At 42.6% G+C, this 23,893-nt stretch overlaps 1 protein-coding gene across 1 annotated transcript in view; it reads left to right on the top strand.

The window, feature by feature from the left end:
• The window catches only part of tprn (taperin), a 44,548-nt gene extending 27,336 nt beyond the window's left edge, over positions 1-17,212 (top strand). The window contains exons 2-4 of the mRNA XM_062988769.1: positions 12,784-12,997; positions 16,406-16,527; positions 16,610-17,212. Of these exons, the coding sequence (XP_062844839.1) occupies positions 12,784-12,997; positions 16,406-16,527; positions 16,610-16,672 (399 nt within the window). The 3' untranslated portion in view covers positions 16,673-17,212. The remainder of the gene's footprint in view (positions 1-12,783; positions 12,998-16,405; positions 16,528-16,609) is intronic.
• The last annotated feature ends 6,681 nt before the right edge of the window (positions 17,213-23,893 follow it).

Below are 23,893 nucleotides of genomic sequence, written 5' to 3' on the forward strand. Positions count from 1 at the left end.
CTGCTTCAGTATTTCACAGTACATATTGGAGTTCATGTGTCCCTCAATGAAATGTAACTCCCCAACACCTGCTGCACTCATGCAGCCCCAGACCATGGCATTCCCACCACCATGCTTGACTGTAGGCATGACACACTTATCTTTGTACTCCTCACCTGATTGCCGCCACACATGCTTGAGACCATCTGAACCAAATAAATTAATCTTGGTCTCATCAGACCATAGGACATGGTTCCAGTAATCCATGTCCTTTGTTGACATGTCTTCAGCAAACTGTTTGCGGGCTTTTTTGTGTAGAGACTTCAGAAGAGGCTTCCTTCTGGGGTGACAGCCATGCAGACCAATTTGATGTAGTGTGCGGCGTATGGTCTGAGCACTGACAGGCTGACCCCCCACCTTTTCAATCTCTGCAGCAACGCTGACAGCACTCCTGCGCCTATCTTTCAAAGACAGCAGTTGGATGTGACGCTGAGCACGTGCACTCAGCTTCTTTGGACGACCAACGCGAGGTCTGTTCTGAGTGGACCCTGCTCTTTTAAAACGCTGGATGATCTTGGCCACTGTGCTGCAGCTCAGTTTCAGGGTGTTGGCAATCTTCTTGTAGCCTTGGCCATCTTCATGTAGTGCAACAATTCGTCTTTTAAGATCCTCAGAGAGTTCTTTGCCATGAGGTGCCATGTTGGAACTTTCAGTGACCAGTATGAGAGAGTGTGAGAGCTGTACTACTAAATTGAACACACCTGCTCCCTATGCACACCTGAGACCTAGTAACACTAACAAATCACATGACATTTTGGAGGGAAAATGACAAGCAGTGCTCAATTTGGACATTTAGGGGTGTAGTCTCTTAGGGGTGTACTCACTTTTGTTGCCGGTGGTTTAGACATTAATGGCTGTATATTGAGTTATTTTGAGGGAAGAATAAATTTACACTGTTATATAAGCTGCACACAGACTACTTTTCATTGTGTCAAAGTGTCATTTTGTCAGTGTTGTCCCATGAAAAGATATACTTAAATATCTGCAGAAATGTGAAGGGTGTACTCACTTTTGTGATACACTGTATATAATTGTCACACGTGACTAATGTTACCACATGCTGACTTTTGTTGTCTGCAAGTAATTTTTTGCGAGTCACGAGTCGAGTCAGAGTCATTTGAAACGAGTCCGAGTCTGTGTGATGTTGTTTCCAGTATAAAGTCTGTTTACTGGATGGAAATGTGTTTACTAGGTGTATTTAAAATGTAATGCGAACGTTATTCAAATCGACTCTGTTTGCTGGCCGTATACGTAAGAAGCTGTTGATATAGAAACATTTTCCTCAAAGCATGTGCTGTGGTAACACAATATGTGTGTATGTGTGTGTGCGTTTTGCATTTCATTCTTAAACGTATACATCTGAACACATGAATTGAACTATTGAACTTTCCGAGTCACCAAGATTGAAATTCATGATACTCCAATTCTGCAAATATGACGGTCGGTGACATGATCATGCTTCTTTCACCATATCTGTCTCGCTCTCTTGCTTTCTCTGGTACATCACTGATCTGTCTAGCACTTGACTCTCTGCTCTGTCTTTTTTCCATCTGCTGTGTCTGATTCCTCCCCCACCCGCCCAGCCTCCTCTCTCTCTCTCTCTCTCTCTTTCTCTCTCTCTCTCTTTATATATCCATGGTGACTGTCACAGAGCAACAGAGGTCAACAGCCATTCCATCCCGTAATTAGGAACCCTGAATGAGGAAGTGGTTGGCCCTCGCTCTTTTTTTGCCCTGTAGAGCTACCAGTGAGTTTCCTGGAAGTAAAAATAGTGTGCATTTTCGCAAGTTCAAAAGTAAGACTGACTAACCATGAGCTGAGAAGTGGTGAAACATTGATGTGGGTGTAGTTACGGTAAATAAAATATGTTTATTACTTATCACCCACACATTGACGAGTGTTGTGCCACCTAGCGTTGTGTACAACGAGACACACCCTGAGAGCGCCCTTTCCTCATCTCTGTGTAGGCGCCTCTAATCAGCCAGCAGAGGTCGTAATTGCACCAGTCTGACAGAGAGAGACCCCTGTCCGGCTTAGTCCCGCCCATCTGAACAACAGGCCAATCGTTGTTCACGTGGCCGCTCGGCCTCAAGCCGGCAAGGCAGAGCTGAGGTTCGATACGATGTATTTTTACGTTTTTACCGCTGCGCCACCTGAGCGCCACGACTGTCCTACAATATAATCACCAGAGCTGGAATTTGAACACACAACCTTCTGGTTGGTAACACACATCTCTACCCACTAGGTTACCACTGTGCCTAATCAGCAATGTTCAGTTGCTGATGAAGTGTTTTTGAAGTTTTTCTTTTTCTACAGACATGATTGGCAATGTCAAGGAGGAATAGATAGACATCCTATATGGGGGTGCGTTACTGCATTGTGCCCAGTGGTTTCTGGGAAATTGGACCTGGATAAAGTGATGGTAAAAACTTGAAACTAATAAATAAAAAGTGGCCCAATAGACTACTTGGGTCGTGCAGCAGCCTGTTATCTAGATTAGAACTTCAGCTGTGCTAGTGGCCGTCCAGGCATCTACACAGACACCAATTATGATATTATTCATACTCTTTCAGCAAGTTTAGTTGAGTCCACAATGTTGTGGGTTTACTATGCAGTGGGATGTAATGGTAAACTTGTGGTAAGCGCTTTTTCACCTTGGTCTACTTCAGTTTGATCTGCATCAACAACTGGATCAGTCGTCATCCGTCGACCTTTGCACTTGTGTGGCAAATACATGGATCAGGCATAAAACTGTGACCACCTTACTAATATTTTGTTGGTCCCTCGAGGCATGGACTCCACCAGACCCCTAAAGGTGTGCTGTGGTATCTAGCACCAAGATGTCAGCAGCAGATCCTTTAATTCCTCTAATGCCTGGTTCACACTACACGATTTTTGCCCTGATTTGCCGGCTCGGGAGCAACTCGGCGTTTGCTCTGCGATCAAAACTCGGCTCTTAATCGCTATGTGTGAACCACCCAACAACTCGATCCGACCGGCTCGCCGAGCGCTTGGCGACCGAATCGAGATTTCTAACATGTCAGATATCTGATCTCAGTTGCCCGACTGGCAATAAGTGCTATGTCGAACAGCCAATGAGAACGCAGGATACGGGGTGAGGGGAAACGCAGGAGAGGAGTGTAAACAGGTGGGACAGGGGGATAATATAGTTTATATCAGAATACACCGGCACACACACACACGTTTTACAGTATTTCTGACTTGATCCTCTACAAAACATAACACCAACACTGCATTGCAAAAATATTAATTAACCTCCAACTCACATTAGAACAATCCATACTGTTCGTGTTGCCAAATCCACTCAGATTCATTTATTTTTTCTCTTTGATTTTACGCTGCACATAAGCGCACAAATTTTGATCTCTCGCTACTTGTTGACGTGCATTTTTGGACGTGGTATCATTAAACTCCTCGTCACTTCTCACGTGTTTTTGTAAAAAAAAAAAAAAAAACGTAGTTTGGGAGACCAGAGAAGCTCGCCTGCGATTCCAGTTGGTGATAGATCGTGTAGTGTGAAACCCCCTATCGCCGATCAGTCGTGTAGTGTGAAATACACATGACTTAAAGACTCCCGAGTGCAAAAGATTCAGTCGTGTAGTGTGAACTGTACAGCGACCCGACAAATCAGAAAGTCGTGTAGTGTGAACTTGGCATAAGTTGTGATGTGGTGCCTCCGTGGATCGGACTTGTTTGACCAGCACATCCCACAGATGCTCGATTGGATTGAGATCTGGGGAATTTGGAGGCCAAGTCAACACCTCAAACTCGTCGTTGTGCTCCTCGAACCATTCCTGAACCACAGGACTCATTCAGATGTCTCGTGGAGTCTATGTCTTGGCAAGGGAACACTGTTTTAAGAGCATATTAGGCAGGTGGTTTAAATGTTCAGGCTTATCTGTGTACTCTAGCGTCTGTGTACTCTCTATCCTCCTAATGGAAACTTCAAAGGCAAAGTTTGAAAGCTCGGTATGAAAAACAGCTGCATGATTATTCAAAATTTGCCCAAATAAAAGCTCGGTTCTTAAATAAACAGGACAGAGTATAAGCGTAATTATTAGGAAACACAAGCCAAATGGCAACCCTGTGCAAAGTGCTGTAGGGAAAAGAGCTGTGTACATATCCCTTATAAACTATAGTTGTTTTTTAAATTTAATTATTTATGCATTTTCTCCCAATTTAGCGTAGTCAATTTGTCTTCCTCTGCTGGGGGATCCCTGATTGCAGTCGAGGTGGGTATATTGTTGCTCACGCCTCCTCCGACCCGCACACAGCCCTTAGCGGAACCCTGTTTCACCCATGCACTCTGCACAGGTGCCTCTCTATCTGCTAATCAGGGTCCTTACACAGCGTTTGAAGACCCCACCCACATAGTCCGGTCATCCCGCCCTAGCAGAGACGTGTCTGCTGCAGGCACTGCCAATTATGGCCACTAGATGGCGCCCAGCCGACCGGTGGCAACGCCGAGTTTCTGGTGTGCTAGTGGAATATCCCGCTGCACCACCGCTTTATCCTGGTCAGCATAATAGTTCCAGGGTTCCCTGGAATCACTTTGCACAATGCGGTAATACACCCTGGAGTGGACGCCAGTATATCACGTGGCTTCGTCCCCCCTCAGACACAGCAAGTCGTCCCAGTCGTACTGAGCTAGTGCATCATGGCTTGAATTCATTATGCTGTTTATCCCACAACTGGTTGGTTTCCCTTGGCCCTTTAAACTGAAATGCTTTTGGAGAAGATAAAAGGGAAATTTGCATTCAAAACCAGGTCATTGGTCTCTTTTGAGGTCTATAAACACACAATTCCTTCAGATTTGTCCTTGATTTTTTACAACCCCAAATTAGAAAAAGTTGGGACAGCATCGAAAATGCAAATAATAAAAAACACAGAGTTTCTTACATTTACAACAGTCTGGACTTCGACTTTGGTCTAGAGCACACGCCGTCAATTTTTTCAAAAAAGACCTGGAATGCTGATTCATCTGACCACAATACACATTCCCACTGTGTGATGGTCCATCCTAGATGCCTCAGAGCCCAGAGAAGTCGACGCCGCTTCTGGACATGGTTAACATAAGGCTTCTTTTTTGTTCAGTAAAGTTTTAAGTGGCATTTGTGCATGTAACTCTGTATTGTAGTGCTAGACGAAGGTTTGCCTAAGTAATCCCTTGCCCTTGATGCAGTGCCGTCAGAGGGATCGTTTCAATCATTTTCTCACGTATTTGTTGACCAACTGGAGATCCTCTGATCATCTTTACTCATCAAAGACTCAGCCTTTCCTGGATGCTGCTTTTGTACCAAACCATGATTACAATCACCTGTTTGGAATCATATAATTATTTAGTTTTTTCACCTCATTACTAGCCCTAAATTGCCCCCGTTCCAACTGTTTTTGGAATGTGTTGCAGGCCTGAAATGCAGGAATGGAGGTATATTAACAGATAAAGTTGAGCAGATAAAACATGAAATATCTCAGGTTCATCCTTTCTGCAATCAAATAAAAGTCAAAGTAAATGTAAGGAACACTGCATTTTTATTTTATTTGCATTTACCATACTGTTTCAACTTTTTCTGATTCGGGGTTGTACTTATAAAGCTGACAGATGAAGAATTTCCATCATTTAAGTCTATTTTAGTAGTGACAGCGTTACTAATAATTCATGGATCTATTCAAATAGTTGTAACACAACCTTCCTCCAATCGTAGGGCTTTTGGTCATCTCCTCAAAGCCGCCGCTGTTCCGTTCTCTTCTGTTTTTCTTTCTGTCTCCCAGTTTCAGTTGCCAAGCTATGCAAAACATCACGGTCGTGACGCAGAGCGCTTCTGACTGTTTGTGTCTTAGGTTCGTGTGGAGTGTCTGTGTTTTGGAAGTCAAAGTCATGCACAATTTAGGATTTTATTCATAGGAACTCGTGTTAGAGGACAGATATTGTACCATAACCATAACATTAAAACCACCTCCTTGTTTCTACACTCACTGTCCATTTTATCAGCTCAACTTATCATATAGGAGCACTTTGTAGTTCTACAATTACTGACTGTAGTCCATCTGTTTCTCTGCATGCTTTGTTAGCCCCCTTTCATGCTGTTCTTCAATGGTCAGGACTCTCCCAGAATTATTTAGGCGGAGGATCATTCACAGCACTACAGTGACAGTGTTGTGCTGGTATGAGTGGATAAGACAGCAGCGCTGCTGGAGTTTTTAAACACCTCGCTGTCACTGCTGGACTGAGAATAGTCCACCAACCAAAAAACATCCAGCCAACAGCGCCCCGTGGGCAGCGTCCTGTGACCACTGATGAAGGTCTAGAAGATGACCAACTCAAACAGCAGCAATAGATGAGCGATCGTCTCTGACTTTACATCTACAAGGTGGACCAACTAGGTAGGAGTGTCTAATAGAGTGGACAGTGAGTGGACACGGTATTTAAAACACACACTAACGCACCACCACCATGTCAGTGTCACTGCAGTGCTGAGAATCTAAATAATACCTGCTCTGTGGTGGTCCTGTGGTGGTCCTGTCCATTGAAGAACAGAGTAAAATCAGGTTAAGTATGTAGAGAAACAGATGGACTACAGTCAGTAATTGTAAGACTACAAAGTGCTTTTATATGGTAAGTGTATAATTCATGGCGCAATTACACTGTCATCAAAAGTATATAAACAGCGCTCGGGTGGCGCAGTGGTCTAACACGGTAGCACACCACTGCAAGTGTTAGTACAGCCACTTACCTGGGTGGGGCCTAGTAGCCTAGGATGGTTTTCCATTTGCGACACAGCCCTTTGTCGAAATAGCCGCAGACTAGACATGTGTCTGTCGGAGTGGACGTGTGGTGATCCGGCTCTCCTTGATCAGGTCAAGGGTTGTACAAGGTGATTTACAATTGGGAAAGGGATTTAGTTCAGGTGTTCCAGCCACACCCATTGCATGGTTTCACAAGTTTGTGTGGAGGAACTCCAATGGCCTGTCTCAACCCCATTCCTGACCTCAAACCCACTAAAGATGCTTTATCCTGATCAGCATTCCAGGTTTCCAAGAAATCAATGGACACAATGCAGCAACACACCCTGGACAGGATGCAGCCAGTCATGTATGTAGACATTCTGATCTGCCAATAGCATCGCTCGGGATTCAAACCCTTGTTCCCAGCGGTAGTGGACTAGTGCATCTTGTAAACTTGCCCTTTTTTGTGGATGAGCTCCAATGGCCTACCTCAACCACAACAAGCCATTCCTTCTAATATGCCATTACTGCCTGTCCTCACAAATGCCCTTTTGACTTAGCAGACACAAATTCCATGGACACACTCGGAAACCTTGTGGAAAGCCGTGTTACACTTGGAGTTGTATCTGTTGTTTTTAATAATACTAGTATGATGATCTAGTCCAGATGGATTGCCTTTATTTGTCATATTTATATGTGTACATTATAATAAAACTGTTTTTCAAAGCTGGGGTTAGAAAGCAGGGTCAGACATTGTATGGCACCCCTGGACCCAAGAGGGATAAAGATCTTGCTCAAGGACTCAACAATGCAGAAAAAAACAGTGGACACTTCTCTGCCATCACACTATTTCTACCACTTTACTGTACAGTCGCAATTGCAAGTAGTAATGAGGAATCCCTTCAGCCTGCCCACCCTCAGACATAGCCAATCACGTATGTGTAGCCACCTAGGCAGCTCTCTCGAACCCCAGATTTCAAGATCTCATCCGTGAAGGGCTCCATTGATTTGTTTCTATTGAGCTTGTGGTTTACTGACAGTTTTGAGAGAATTTGAGAGAAAAACTTGCCAGATATTACAGAACATGTTCTGAACTTACAAGTGCTGAGCCCATCTTTAACCACACACTGAGGCGCAGGGAGTGTAAGGAACTGTTTATGTTGCTTCAGGAAGGTATCTGTCAGACATGTCTTGTGCAACCTGCTGAGTTTATTGCCTCAAGCACATGTTTCCATGTAAGAGCATTCTTTGTTTGGTTAAATCGCTACAATCCTCATAATTACAGAAGTGATCATTGTGTAACTGAAGTGTTTTGAAGCTTTGCTAAGTCTTAGATGAGCAAAGATGATCAGATGATCTCCAGTTTGTCAATAAATGCGTGAGGAAATGATTGAAATGTTTAAAAACAATGTACCTCGAAGAAAGATTGGAAGGGATTTGCAAATTTCTCCCTCTACAGTGCATAATATCATTAAACCATTCAAGGAATCAGGAGGAATTTCAGTGCTTACAGGCCAAAGGAGCAAGCTTAAGTTTAACGCCTGTGATCTTCGATCCCTCAGACGACACTGCGTCAAGAACCACCGCTTAACACTAGCTGATATAACTACATGGGTGAGGGATTACTTTGGCAAACCTTTGTCAAGCACTACAGCACAGAGTTACATGCACAAATACCACTTAAAACTTTACTGTGCAAAAAAAGCAGCCTTATGTTAACCATGTCCAGAAGCGGCGTCGATTTCTCTGGGCTCTGAGGCGTCTAGGATGGACCATCATACAGTGGAAACATGTATTGTGGTCAGATAAATGGACGCAGTGTGCTCCGGACCGAAGACGAAGACGAAGATGGTCTGTCATGGTATGGGGTTATTGCAGTGCCCTTGGCAAAGGTCATTTACACTTCTGTGATGGCAGCATTAATGCAGAAAAGTACATTGAGATCTTAGATCAACATGTGCTGCCTTCAAGGCATCATCTTTTCCAGGGACGTCTGGATAATTCAACACCTGTAACATCAACATGGATAAAGTTATTAGTTAGTTGGTAACATTGATGGCAAACAGTTACTGCTTGTTCGGACTATTTATTTGATCTCCAGTGTATCTGTATGTGTGTGTGCCGGTTTGTGCATTCATTTCCCGTGCATGCCTATCTCTGTGTGTGTGTGTGTGTGTGTGTGTGTGAGTGTAGGGTTTATAGGTAGGGAGCACGTAAAGACACAGTCTTAGCCTTGTTTAATATAGAACAGTGCCTATAAACAGGCTCATTTAAAGTCAGCCTGGTGTCTCTCTTTGTGTCTCTTACACTTTCACTTCCAGTCTTGGCTGAGAAGGCTATAAGAAGCCTAGTTGTTAATCTAGTTGAGCTGCTGATCAAATGTTAATGATTAGCTGGTAAACCGATTACCAACAAAGAAGTCATTGTTGACTAATGATGTTGGTTAAAAATATCATTCAAATTTATTTTAAACAGCTGATGCTTTATTTTGAATTAAGAGCGGAGCTACAGTCTGTACAGAGTGAGAGCGCTGATCTGTAACTCTCTCTTCCCCACCCTCAGTGTGCATGCGTCTGTTTTGTTTATAGATGCATTCAGAGATTCTCCTTGTTTCTACACTCACTGTCCATTGTATCAGCTCCACTTACCATATAGAAGCACTTTGTAGTTCTACAATTACTGACTCTAGTCCATCTGTTTGTCTACATACTTTTTAACCTGCTTTCATGCTATTCTTCAATGGTCAGGACCCCCACAGGACCACCACAGAGCAGGTATTATTTAGGTGGTGGATCATTCTCAGCACTGCAGTGACACTGACATGGTGGTGGTGTGTTAGCGTGTGTTGTGCTGGTATGAGTGGATCAGACACAGCAGCGCTGCTGGAGTTTTTAAATACCATGACCACTCACTGTCCAATCTATTAGACGCCCTACCTAGTTGGTCCACCTTGTAGATGTAAAGTCAGAGACGATCGCTCATCTCATCTCATCTATTGCTGCTGTTTGAGTCGGTCATCTTCTAGACCTTCATCAGTGGTCACAGGACGCTGCCCACGGGGCGCTTTTGGCTGGATATTTTTGGTTGGTGGAGTATTCTCAGTCCAGCAGGGACAGTGAGGTGTTTACTGTGTCTGATCCACTCATACCAGCACAACACATACTAACACACCACCACCGTGTCAGTGTCACACCCCTTCGAATCTCGGCTCTGCTACCGGTTGGCTGGGCACCATCTAGCGGTCACAATTGGCAACCATGGCGTAAAAGAAGGTCCGCTAGAACCGGAGGGCTCATGAGCAGCAATATACCCCTTCTCAAACGCAGTCAGGGATTCACAGCAGCCGAAGACAAATTGACTACACTAAATCGGGAGACAAACACTGGCAGGTGATAAGAAGCGGTCACAGATTGGACATGTGATGGAGGGGGTGTGTGATGATTTGATTCGTCTTGATCAGATCAGGGTTTGTGCAAGTGCCAGCGGATTCACAATCTGGAATTGGAAATGACTAGATTGGAAGGTAAAGGGAAAAATATCCAGAAAACACGGGGTGATTTATTATTATTATTTTATAAATTTATTTCTACAGTATAGATTAGTTTAAATAGGTTTGTACCAATAGATGTCGGTTTAAGTGGTGGTCTATATTTACCAACTTTCTTATTGGTGTAGATGAATTATTTTTTCTCTGTAATTCTCCAGTATTAAGCAGGTTTTTGGGTTTCGTACCTAAACTAAATACCGCAGCCAACACCAAAGGTTTTTTAGAGGTTTGCTGACAAAGACTAGCTATGCAAATGACAAGGTGAGTCAGACAAAGGATATGGTGTCAGATGTTGACTCACTTAAGCTATTTATGCTTGTGAGAGGAAGTTGTGGTCATCTCAGCATCATGAAAGATCAATAAAATACACTGTTTGGTCTAAAGTATGTGGACACATAACCATGAGCTTGTTGGACATCCTGTAAGTATAGAGTTAGCTCCCACTTTGCTTATGTTACAGCCTACTGTGAAGGAAGTCTTTTCACAACATTTTGAAGTTGATGGATATCTGTTATTGGCTGGCCTACACTGTTATCTTTTTATATTTTTAGGTCAACATTTAGGGTATATATTGCTAAATTTTTACATTCCCCATACATTTTAGCCATCGTCTCAGTGTCATAAAACAGGAGTTCTCAATATTTTTGATCAATTAGCTCATTTCTAAGGGCTTAAAATATTTTAACCCCACCACAACTCCACTCTTCAGCCTACGAAAGGGCGGCACGGTGGCAGGAACGTCCTGGGTTCGATCCCCAGGTAGGGTGGTCCGGGTTAACTCCTTTCTGTGTGGAGTTTGCGTGTTCTCCCCGTGTGGGTTTGCTCCGGGTGCGCCGGTTTCCTCCCACAGTCCAAAGACAAGCAAGTGAGGTGAATTGGAGATACTAAACTGTCCTATACTGTGTTCGATATAACCTTGTGTAATGAGTAACTACCGTTCCTGTCATGAATGTAACCAGAAGTGTAAAACATGACGTTAAAATCCTAATAAACAAACAGCTTACGAAAAAGGGAAAGGAGAAAAAGGAGTTAACACTTGTTTTCTTTAAGCTCATGTATACGTACATGGCTTTATAAAAGGGTAGTTTAAATAAGTATTCTTAAACTTGTAACTATTAATATTTGGGTCATTCCTGGGATTCGGTGCCTTTTGGACCTTAAAACTGTTTTTATTTGTTTTTCATGTTTTATTATAAAAAGGACATGTTATACTTTTCCAAACTAATATTGGTCAAGCACACAAACTGTAGGTTTTATTCAAACATTTTTATGCAGTCTCTGACCCAGGATGTCCACCCTGTTACGGACAAATGCAGAACTGTTGTGTTTCTGTCTTTCAGCTGCATTCTTTAAAGGATGCACACATATCAATATTTCTGTTATTATTAACAACATACTGAATAATAAAGCTATATAAATTACACATGAACCTCATATACGCTGTGACGTCCACCCTGTTACGTATTAGGTTGTAACAGGATGGACAATCTGGTATAAAATTAGCCATTAGATAGCGAGTGAGCAAAACCATGCTGGCATAAATGTGAATTCAGACAAAGAATTCTCTGCTTCTTAGTGTGATTATTTTTAAAATGATCAAATCGTATTGCTTTTTCTCATATATCCCATAACAGGGTGGTGTCAGTATGCAAAACAGCTCTTCATTTTAAGAGACAGCGGTAAGAGATAACAGGGTGGACGGCAGCTTGAGGGACGTGTGAAAAACCCTCATAATCAGCAATAAAATGAAACTCATAAAGAAAAAAATCCAAGGTTTAGAGGGACTTAAGCAAGACCTTTTAAACAGTATTGAAAGACTGAGATATTTTCATGATTAAACCTCATATATCCATCACTAAATCAGAATGTACAGCACTGGGGACATGGGAAAACCTCTGGTATCTAAGAGATAAAAACAGTGTTCCAACCCAACAAGGGGGCCCATTTTCTCAATAAAATCTGAACCGAGGCTAGCACGAGCATGGTAGGAGCTAAATAATTGATGCATTTGTTAGTGGATGTATATTATTAGGTTGCATATTTTAGTTTATTTCATGAGTAAATTCTCCCAGCTGTAATAAGCATGATTTAACAGCTGAAGTAGGTGCTCAGGTGGTGCAGCGGTCTATTACCCCACCACGCAGACATGATTGGTTACGTCTGGGAGGGGGGATGGCCACTTTTCTCTGGGTGCTTTGGTTTTCTTCCATCTCTTATAAATATGTACGAGGTGCATTGGCTGCTCTTATTGGCTGGCCTAAGTGTATTCCCACTGTGCTCTGTTTCTGGGTGGCGTCCTGACAGTGGTCCTGACATTACTGTGGACTAGAAAAATAGTATAAAGTATAGTATAGTAAAATATACTATTTTACTGAAACCTGTTTAAACCCCATAGCACCACCAATCATCAACTATATATATATGAATATGTTTATCTTTTGTCTCCACAGCTGAAGATCTCCTTCAACGAGTCCAGCCTGCACAGCACCTTCGAGTACCCGTCCGAGAGCAGCGTCTGGGACAGCGGGGAGGAGGAAGAAGAGGGACCAGGAGATGGAGGAGGGGGTGCAGGAAAGGAAGAGGGAGAGATTGGCTTGGAAGCCATGCGCATTCCACGCCCCAGTTACACGTCCAGTCCGACCAATCACAGCCCCGACAGCTCTGGTGAGACAGCATGGAAGTGAATTGATTTTGAGAATGAAAAGGATTGAGAGACTTAGGCTGTGTTCGAAATCACCTACTACACACTGTATACTGCATACTGATTTGGGGCCCAGTAGGCGAGTAGTATGCAGTAGGTTATTTCGAACACAGTCTGAGACTAGGTGGCAGGAAAATGCACCAGGATGATGGATGAGCAGGGCAGGAAATCCATTCAGTCGGGGTTAATCGTATGCTCTAGCTCTTAAAGGAATAAAAGGAGTGCTTTCTTTGAGAGGGCGCTGGGTTAGGAAAGCTGAGATGGTTCTGATTCAGGGTCAGGTTTGTGTTGATGACTGTCTGGGTTCAAGTTAGATTAGTAGTCTGGTTGTAGAACGGATCTTAGGGTAAATGAGAGTTTAAAAGAACATTTTTACTTTGCTCAAGGTTGACACCTGCTGGTTAAGCATGTCAATGCATGCTACATAACATCATTTACGTAATTTAGTTGTTTTACAGTTTATTTTATTGTAAAATATACTTATATGGAAAGTTTTACTCCAACTTAAAGAGTATTTTGAAAGTTTTAGCATTGTTTTAACCTATTAAAACGGCTGCACCATAGTACAACAGTATTCACCACAGGCAATTCTGACATCATGTTTCCATTTCCTATGTTGCTCACCATTGACGTGTGGCCTCAGTTTTTCGTTCAAAATGTACATTAAAATGCATTTAAATTTAACTTCTATACATGCATTACTTTTACATTAAAACAGATTTAAGACAGTGGTTATGCTACTGTAAAAAATAATAACTTACCTGTTTTATGACCAGTATATACAGTATACACTGATCAGCCATAATATTAAAACCACCTTCTTGTTTCTACACTCGCTGTCCATTTAATCAGCCCCACTTACCATATACAAGCACTTTATAGTTCTGCAATTACTGACTGTAGTCCATCTGTTTCTCTGCATGCTTTGTTAGCCCCCTTTCATGCTGTTCTTCAATGGTCAGGACTCTCCCAGGTGGATCATTCTCAGCACTGCAGTGACACTGACATAGTGGTGGTGTGTTAGTGTGTGTTGTGCTGGTATGAGTGGATCAGACACAGCAGCGCTGCTGGAGTTTTTAAACACCTCACTGTCACTGCTGGATCCAGCCAACAGCGCCCCGTGGGCAGCGTCCTGTGACCACTGATGAAGGTCTAGATTCTAGAAGATGACCAACTCAAACAGCAGCAATAGATGAGCGATCGTCTCTGACTTTACGTCTACAAGGTGGACCAACTAGGTAGGAGTACTCGTCTAATAGAGTGGACAGTGTGTGGACACGGTATTTAAAAAACTCCAGCAGCGCTGCTGTGTCTGATCCACTCATACCAGCACAACACACACTAACACACCACCACCATGTCAGTGTCACTGCAGTGCTGAGAATGATCCACCACCTAAATAATACCTGCTCTGTAGTGGTCCTGTAGGGGTCCTGACCATTGAAGAACAGAGTAAAAGCAGGCTAAAAGGTATGTAGAGAATCAGATGGACTACAGTCAGTAATTGTGGAACTACAAAGTGCTCCTATATGGTAAGTGGAGCTGATAAAATGGACAGTGGTTTTAATGTTATGGTTGATCAGTGTACTGTATATACAGTATAGTATATTAATAGTTAGCTAACATGCCGCTTTTATTAATAGTTAATTTTTAATAACGTTCCTAGTATGTTCTTAGTTCATGGGCAATACAACAAAACAAATTATTATTTAACATTGGTTGTTCTTTTGGTTTAAACTTACAACACACAAACTAAAAAGCTAGCAAAGCCTTAATTTTTTCGTGTAGCTAGTATGACCTGCCCTTTTGGAAACCAGAATTCATGCACCGAACAGTCATGACATTATGACCACCTTCCTAATATTGTGTTGGCCCCACTTTTGCTGCCAAAAGAGCTCTGACCCGTTGAGGCATGGACTCCACTAGACCCCTGAAGGTGTGCTGTGGTATCTGGCACAGAGATGTCAGCAGCAGATCCTTTAACTCCTGTAAGTTGTGAGGTGGGGCCTCCATGGATCGGACTTGTTTGTCCAGCACATCCCACAGATGCTCGATTGGACTGTGTGTGTTAAACATTATAATATGTAAATGTCAGTTAAATACACCATGATCCACGACAAAATTTCTGTGTTCTTGAGGACCCACAGTGCTGTCTAATCCAACAAGCAGAGCTTTAAACCAGTTTAAGGAATGAAAATACCTGAAACAAAGAACAAAACTGTAACTGAAAACCCAGTAATTTTAACAGTTATGCAACAGACCTTTTATTTAAAGTGTGTTTTTATTTGTGTTGCCTGGAAACTCACATTTCATTAAATCAACATAGTCTTTCATGTTTCCATTCAGCATTTATTTTTGTGTGCTAAAAAAGGAAGTACTGCAAACCTGAAACCTTTACTTTACTGAAGCACAGTTATCTAGAATGCCAATATACACCGATCAGCCATAACATTAAAACCACCTCCTTGTTCCTACACTCACTGTCCATTTTATCAGCTCCACTTACCATGTAGAAGCACTTCGTAGTTCTACAATTACTGACTGTAGTCCATCTGTTTCTCTACGTACCTTTTAGCCTGTTTTCACCCTGTTCTTCAATGGTCAGGACCCCAACAGAGCGGGTATTATTTAGGTGGTGGATCATTCTCAGCACTGCAGTGACACTGACATGGTGGTGGTGTGTTAGTGTGTGTTGTGCTGGTATGAGTGGATAAGACACAGCAGCGCTGCTGGAGTTTTTAAACACCGTGTCCACTCACTGTCCACTCTGTTAGACACTCCTACCTAGTTGGTCCACCTTTTAGATGTAAAGTCAGAGACGATCGCTCATCTATTGCTGCTGTTCGAGTCGGCCATCTTCATCAGTGGTCACAGGACGCTGCCCACAGGGCGCTGTTGGCTGGATATATTTTTGGTTGGTGGACTATTCTCAGTCCAGCAGTGAAAGTGAGGTGTTTAAGTGTCTTATCCACTCATACCAGCACAACACACACTAACACACCACCACCATGTCAGTGTCAATGCAGTGCTGAGAATGACCCACCACCTAAATAATACCTACACTCTGTGGTGGTCCTGTGGGGGTTCTGACCATTGAAGAAAAAAGTATGTAGAGAAACAGATGGACTGCAGTCAGTAATTGTAGAACTACAAAGTGCTCCTATATGGTAGGTGGAGCTGATAAAATGGACAGTGAGTGTAGAAACAAGGAGGTGGTTTTAATGGTTATGGCTGATCAGTGTATAATGCACTGGCGACCTGTCTGAGGTGGTACCTACCTTTCGCCCAATTAATCAGACCTATTGCAGGTGGTAAAACTGCTGCACTGCTGCATGATTTCATTAATAAGCATGACATCTCTGTGTCCTCAGATCTGTCCAACTACACTCCAAAACACTCTGTGGAGTTCACAGCTTGGCAGGAACAAAAGGTCAATGACCCTTCACACCTGAACGATGCCAATGACCAGCCTGGCATATCGGAGGAAGTCATGGTAAATCAGTTAAGTCCAGAACTGCTAAATGTCTCAGTGTCTGACCTGTCAAACTGACCAAATTGCTTCTCTTCCTCTCAAGTTGACGCCCGCTGACAGCTCATCCCTCTCGGATTTCAGCAGTGAACCAGCTCTTTACTTCTGAACCGTCCAGACGACTGGAGCGCAAGGGAGCAAATGCCAGCCGGGCCAACTCACACACACGCACGAAGTGGAAACAGTAGCATCTACTCAAAGAATTCTTCAGTCTTTCCATTCTCTCTGTTGTTAGTAAAAGACACAGAGATTAGAGTTTCCAACCTCACAGATGTCAGTGAATGTCTCCATGTGCTACTACAGCTTGACCTGTAGCTGGACCATCCAAGATTGTGAGACGTGTAAGACACGTTGGACTAAAACATGTCATAAAGGCTCAAATCGAGCCATACTGGGTCTCTCTCTCTCTCTCTCTCTCTCTCTCTCTCTCTCTCTCTCTCTCTCTCTCTGTAGCACTGTACACCTCATAAAAGTGACCAAATTCCTAACAAGGAATCTTAGACTCGCCAGATGTTAATAAACAAACTCTCACAGTAGAGAAGAGCATAAAAAAGGCAAACTGTGTCTGAGAAAGTACATTTACTAAACAGACCGTGTTAAAAGGTGCCACCATCTTTCATCTTTGTAATTTTGTGTACCAGCAACACTCCTAAACAGTATGCTTCCATAATGTGTACGTTTCCTTAATGTCTTGTGATGTGACATCCATGGTGGATGTACGGTTGTAAGAAAAATAGGGCGTGTTTTGGAATTCTGCACTAATCAGATTTGAGATTCAGACATGAAAGGGACTGTAAAATTTAGCAAACACTCACTGTCCATTTTATCAGCTCCACTGACCATATAGGAGCGCTGACTGACTGTAGTCCATCTGTTTCTCTGCATGCTTTGTTAGCCCCCTTTCATGCTGTTCTTTAATATTCAGGACCCCCACAGGACCACTACAGAGTAGGTGTTACTTGGGTCGTGGATCATTCTCAACACTGCAGTGACACTGCCATGGTGGTGGTGTGTTAGTGTGTGTTGTGCTGGTATGAGTGGATTTTTTAAACACATCACTGTCACTGCTGGACTGAGAATATTCCACCAACCAAAAATATCCAGCCAACAGCGTCCTGTTACCTCTGATGAAGGTCTAGAAGATGACCAACTCAAACAGCAGCAATAGATGAGCGATCGTCTCTGACTTTACATCTACAAGGACACGTTGTTTAAAAACTCCAGCAGCGCTGCTGTGTCTGATCCACTCATACCAGCACCATGTCAGTGTCACTGCAGTGCTGAGAATGATCCACCACCTAAATAATACCTGCTCTGTGGTGGTCCTGTGGGGGTCCTGACCATTGAAGAACAGGGTGAAAGCAGGCTAGAAAGGTATGTAGAGAAACAGATGGACTACAGTCAGTAATTGTAGAACTTCAGTCTTTCTATATGGTAAGTGGAGCACAAAACGGACAGTTAATGTTATGGCTGATCAGTGTATGACTGGGTTTGGGGAACGCTGAGAACGGAACGCATTCGAACCTTCAGCGGGGAATCCTGACCTCACAGTAAGATACGTTGGTGCTTGTGTGTAATTAACCTGCTAAATGATTAATAAATTAATTGGGTAATTAATAAACACAATGCTGTTATTAAGAGGTCAGGCTGTATATTTTATACTGGGTATTAGAGGTTCTTTCATCTCATTCTCGGCCAATAAACATCCAAAAATAAATAAAATTGCACAAATTTTATTTAACGCTCCATGCTCCCTCCACCATATTTCAGAGTTGGGATGAGGTTTAGTTGTTCATGTGCAGTGCCTTTTATTCTAGTGCAAATGTAGCAGCGGCATTACAACCAAAACGCCATGGAATTGGGTTATGCATTAGTGGATTCTTCTTAAGAATGTGTGTGGGAAGTTGTAGCCTAGCGGTTAAAGTATTGGACTAGTAAGCATAAGGTTGCTAGTTCAAGCCCCATCACTGCCAGGTTGCCACTGTTTGGTCCTTAAGCAAGGCTCTTAACCCTAAATTGCTGTATACTGTAAGTGGCTTTGGATAAAAGCGTCTGCTAAATGCCTGTACTAAGTGACTATGAGTGTTTAATCGATTTGTTAAATGAAGGGGCGCTTGGGTGGGGTATGCAGGTGGCGCGGCTATCTAAGATGTTAGCTCACCAATGTGGAGTGTTCAAACTCACAGGTTCAAATCTCAGTAGTGCTTCTGTCCTGGCTGGGCATTCAACAGACAAATTTGGTCATGTCTGAGACCGTTACGGCATTGACATAAGAGCAATGGGGATTCCCCTACCCATGGAGCATAGCGTGTCTCTCTGTATGCAATATGGGTCTGTGTGAGAATCCACCACCTGACCTGTGTATGGTCTTTTTTGCACCATGGACCAGTTTCATATATGATATAATTTCACAGACCGGCGGAGGTGGGAGGATTTAAATTAAATTATATATCAAGCATAATAAGAAAGAAAGTGTATAACAATACTACTCACCAATGTGAGAACCCTTAGCTTTTTTCGCTGCAACAAGACCCGGTAATAAATGACCCACAGACACGTACCTGGTCTACAGCTCTCCTCGGCCAGAACAGGGGTGGTGCACGTGGCAGTGGATCTACAATGTGAGAATTGAAGAAATTACCAGAAAATGGATAAAAAAATAAGCAATAATAAGTAAACAATGACCATGTATGAGGAATTAGTGCAGAAATCCAAGCACAGGCCACGGTAAATCCTAAGTCCATATCCAGTCACCTCACACATCTGCTCATTTGAATGTCTTTAAACTTACTAACAAGTCACATTTACGTTGTGATCAATGTTTTGAAGGGCAACCATACCAGCAGTCCAGTAGCTCTTATAACACACCAAAAACTAAAATAGTAACAATGTTTCAATGTTAACACGTTAGATATGCAGACATTATTACTGCATAAACACATTTAAAAACGATATGTATCAGAAGATGTGTTTGTTATGAAACAGCACGCTGAACACCAGTATTTCCGTCTATGCCAACAGACGTTCGGTCCATTGTTTAATGTTTATACCGTATGTGTGACCTGTCCATACTGAAACTGACCGTGCTGTCGACAGTTCAAACTGATGTTTTTTTTTATTACATGACTGTTAACAGCTACTTGGTTCTTCTGCTTAACTTGTGAAGATAAGTTATGTGGCCAAATGAGACCATCACGACACATACTGGACAAATCGATAGGATTCAATTGGAATTGGTCCCCTTTTGCTGCTATAACAGTCTCCAGGCTTGGAGGAAAATAAGCTCTTTGACCGCTGTTTCACTGTTTGGCCATGTAATGAATCTTTGACACTTCTTTCACATTCCAGTGGGTGCAGAAATGCTCCAAATGAGACAATGTCTGTGTGTGAGAGGACAAAAAGACTGCGTACACACAATGCCAACTCACCCCAGTGTGTGTTCATGTCTGACTGTTGGTTTCTGGGTGTGCTTCTTTGGCCAGTATTGTAGAATTTCGACATTCTCAGAAGATTTTCATAATTTATTTCATAAAAGACGATACATTTGATTAGTTTCATTCATATCGTTAGGACGTTGTTGAGAAATAATGCAGATCAACCATCAAACTTAGATATTTTATTAGATATTTTATTCATTTGCACTGTATTTTTTTTGCTTTATTTTGCACCTTGTGTAGCGATAGCTGGAATCGGAGCTAAGATGGTTAGAAAGGTTTTGCGCTTGAGTTGTCATGAATTGAACGATTTGGGGGTAATTACAACCCTTGGGAACACTGATAAGGCAAAGACATCAGATACAATAGAACTAATTTAGTTAACAAGGCCACATTCATACACTGTTAGTACGGTCATGCTTTTGCTTGAAGAGCTAAATCTGGTTGCATTTAAATACAGTTGGTTATACAAGTAAGTGACACTGTTTTACATGTTAAATGTCCAGCAACATTCTCAGATTCACTCCTATATTTGAGACCTGAATTAATTATTTATTTTCTTTAAGCATTTTCTCCCGATTGCGTCATGCTTCCTCTCCACCAATGCCGATCCCTGCTCTGATTGAGGAGAACGAAGCTAACCCACGCCCCCTCCGACACGTGGGCAGCATGCCGTATGCATCTTATCACCTACACTTTGACGAGTGTATTGCAGCGCAGCACTGTGTACGGAGAGACACACTCTGTGCAGGTGCCATCAATCAGCCAGCAGAGGTCGTAATTGCACCCGTCACGAGAGAGAGACCCCGTCCGGCTTAGTCCCGCCCGTATCTGAACAACAGGCCAATCGTTGTTCATGTGGCTGCTCAGCCTAGCCGGCAGGCAAAGCTGAGACTCGATACGATGTATTCGAGATCCCAGCTCTGGTTCCAGCGTGTGTTTTTACCGCTGCGCCACCTGAGCGGCCGAGACCTGAATTAATTAAATAAATAGCTGCACAGGTTTTTACTGATGATCACTGTACATACAGCTAAGGTTGTGAACCTTTCTGCACTGTAGCAAATAACCTTGGCCTATGGAGATTGAAATAGTTCTTGCCTGGAGGGTTTTTGACACGTTTACTTTCTGTCTGCCAAGAGGGCACGTTGAGTTGGCAACATGGTTTACTGGCTGTAAACCCAGAAACAGACTTTAGCAAAGTAACAATGACCTTTTAGAAGAGTTTTTAGCTACAGCTGGTAGTTTTAATTGGAAACAAACACTCACTCACTTTCTTAACCGCTTATCCAATTAGGGTCGGGGGGGGGGGGGGGGGGGGGTTGTGCTGGAGCCCATCCCAGCTTTTCAATGGGCGCAAGGCACACAGTAACACCCTGAACGGGGCGCCAGACTATTGCAGGGCAGACACACACACCCATTCACCTATAGGGCAATTCAATGTCTCCAATTAGCCTGACTGCATGTTTTTGGACTGTGGGAGGAAACCGGAGCTCCCGGAGGGTAGGTGGCTCGGTGGGTAGCACTGTCGCCTCACAGCGAGAAGGTCCTGGGTTCGATCCCCAGGCAGGGTGGTCCGGGTCCTTTCTGTGTGGAGTTTGCATGTTCTCCCCGTGTCTGTGTGGGATTCCTCCTGGAGCTCCGGTTTCCTCCCACAGTCCAAAGACATGCAGCCAGGTTAATTGGAGACACTGAATTGCCCTATAAGTGAATGTGTGTGTGTGTGTGTGTCTGCCCAGCGATGGACTGGCGCCCCGTCCAGGGTGTTACTGTGTGCCTTACGCCCATTGATAAAAGTTGGGATAGGCTCCAGCCCCCACCCCCCGTTGTTTTTCAACACTATTAAGACTCGAATGTGGCTTTAAGTTCCAAACTGTATGAAAGTAGCCATACTACCATTGCTCTAGCCTCCACAAAAATGAATATCGACCTACCTGTTCGCTATTTTACATTACAACTAAATCCCACCAACAGCAATGAACAGCTTAATTATTAGTTAACACATTTTAAGCAAGTATACCAGATGTTAAAAGACATTAGGAACCTGTGCCTTTAAGTTTGTGGAAGTGAAAGAGTTTAGATGCAGCTCCATGTGCTTAATGAAACTGTCCATTTTATGTCCTTTAATTCCCCATCTTTTTATTTTCATGTACTGTATGTTTAATCATTTATATTTTTGGGTTTTTTTTCTGTCACTGGCAAATTTTACTTTTAGAATTTATATTTGTCATTGATTTCAGAGAAGAGCACTGTTAAACATGCAAACAAAAATGTTTAATAAATGGAAGGTGGTTATGTGTTTGGTCAGTTTTTCTCTCAACTCAACATGAACATTAAACAACACCGATCGGCCATAACATTAAAACCACCTCCTTGTTTCTACACTCACTGTCCATTTTATCAGCTCCACTTACCACATAGAAGCACTTTGTAGTTCTACAATTACTGACTGTAGTCCATCTGTTTCTCTGCATGCTTGGTGGTGTGTTAGTGTGTGTTATGCTCATATGAGTGGATAAGACACAGCAATGCTTCTGGAGTTTTTAAACACCTCACTGTCACAGCTGGACTAAGAATAATCCACCAACCAAAAATATATCCAGCCAACAGCACCCCGTGGGCAGCGTCCTGTGACCACTGATGAAGGTCTAAAAGATGACCGACTCAAACAGCAGCAATAGATGCGCGATCGTCTCTGACTTTACATCTACAAGGTGGACCAACTAGGTAGGAGTGTCTAATAGTGGACAGTGAGTGGACACGGTATTTAAAAACTCCAGCAGCGCTGCTGTGTCTGATCCACTCATACCAGTACAACACACACTAACACACCACCACCATGTCAGTGTCACTGCAGTGCTGAGAATGATCCACCACCTAAATAATACCTGCTCTGTAGTGGTTCTGTGGGGGTCCTGACCATTGAAGAACAGGGTGAAAGCAGGTTAAAAAAGTATGTAGAGAAACAGATGAACTACAAAGTGCTTCTGTATGGTCAGTGGAGCTGATAAAATGGACAGTAAGTATAGAAACAAGGAGGTGGTTTTAATGTTGATCGGTGTATTAAGAAAAGCTTCTGATTTGTGAGTATTTCTGAGACATTAAGAAGAATTGAAACCAATTACATCAGATATTTAAATTATTAGAGGGATTTGAGGTAAAATTTGTAGCATTTTGTATCAGTTGTTAGTAAGATAATGTGCTAAGCTTTTAGCTATGTGCTAACGTTACCTACATACATTATTAGAGGAATTTGAGGTAAAATTTGTAGCATTTTGTATCAGCTGTTAGTAAGCTATTTTGCTAAGCGTTTAGCTATGTGCTAACATGACATACATAAATAATGGGCTTATAAATATAGTGTTTTGATATTTTGGAGATGCCCTTAGCCAGTCAAGTAGTCGATTTAGAAAATTCAGAGAAATCTCAGTCCGACCCGTCTAGTTCTCTGGGCCCCACTTTATCTCAGATGGACTCAAAGATAATGTGTGCTTAAATCAGATGAGTCTACATTTCAGCTTGCCTTTGGGGACAAAATAGAAGTTCTCAGTGCCAAAGATGAAAAAGGTCATCCAGACTGATATCAGCGAAAGGTGCAAAAGCCAACATCTGTCCAGACATGGATGACTCACATTTAAGTGAAGAGACATAATGACTATCTTTGAACATATTGATATACACTCACCAAGCATGTTATCACACACACCTGTTGGTATGTACATTCTTAAGCCACTATTTTATAAGCTACACCTACCATACAGATGAACTTGGACCATAAATGAAGGTATACAATTACAATATACAATGACAGTAGCGTATCTGTTGTACATTTTGTACTGGCTTACTTTACACATTTTAATGGCTTACACAATTAATACTGGTAAAGATAGTAAATAAAA

The sequence above is a fragment of the Trichomycterus rosablanca genome, chromosome 26 (assembly GCF_030014385.1).
Source record: "Trichomycterus rosablanca isolate fTriRos1 chromosome 26, fTriRos1.hap1, whole genome shotgun sequence".
In the NCBI taxonomy this organism is placed as follows: domain Eukaryota; kingdom Metazoa; phylum Chordata; class Actinopteri; order Siluriformes; family Trichomycteridae; genus Trichomycterus; species Trichomycterus rosablanca.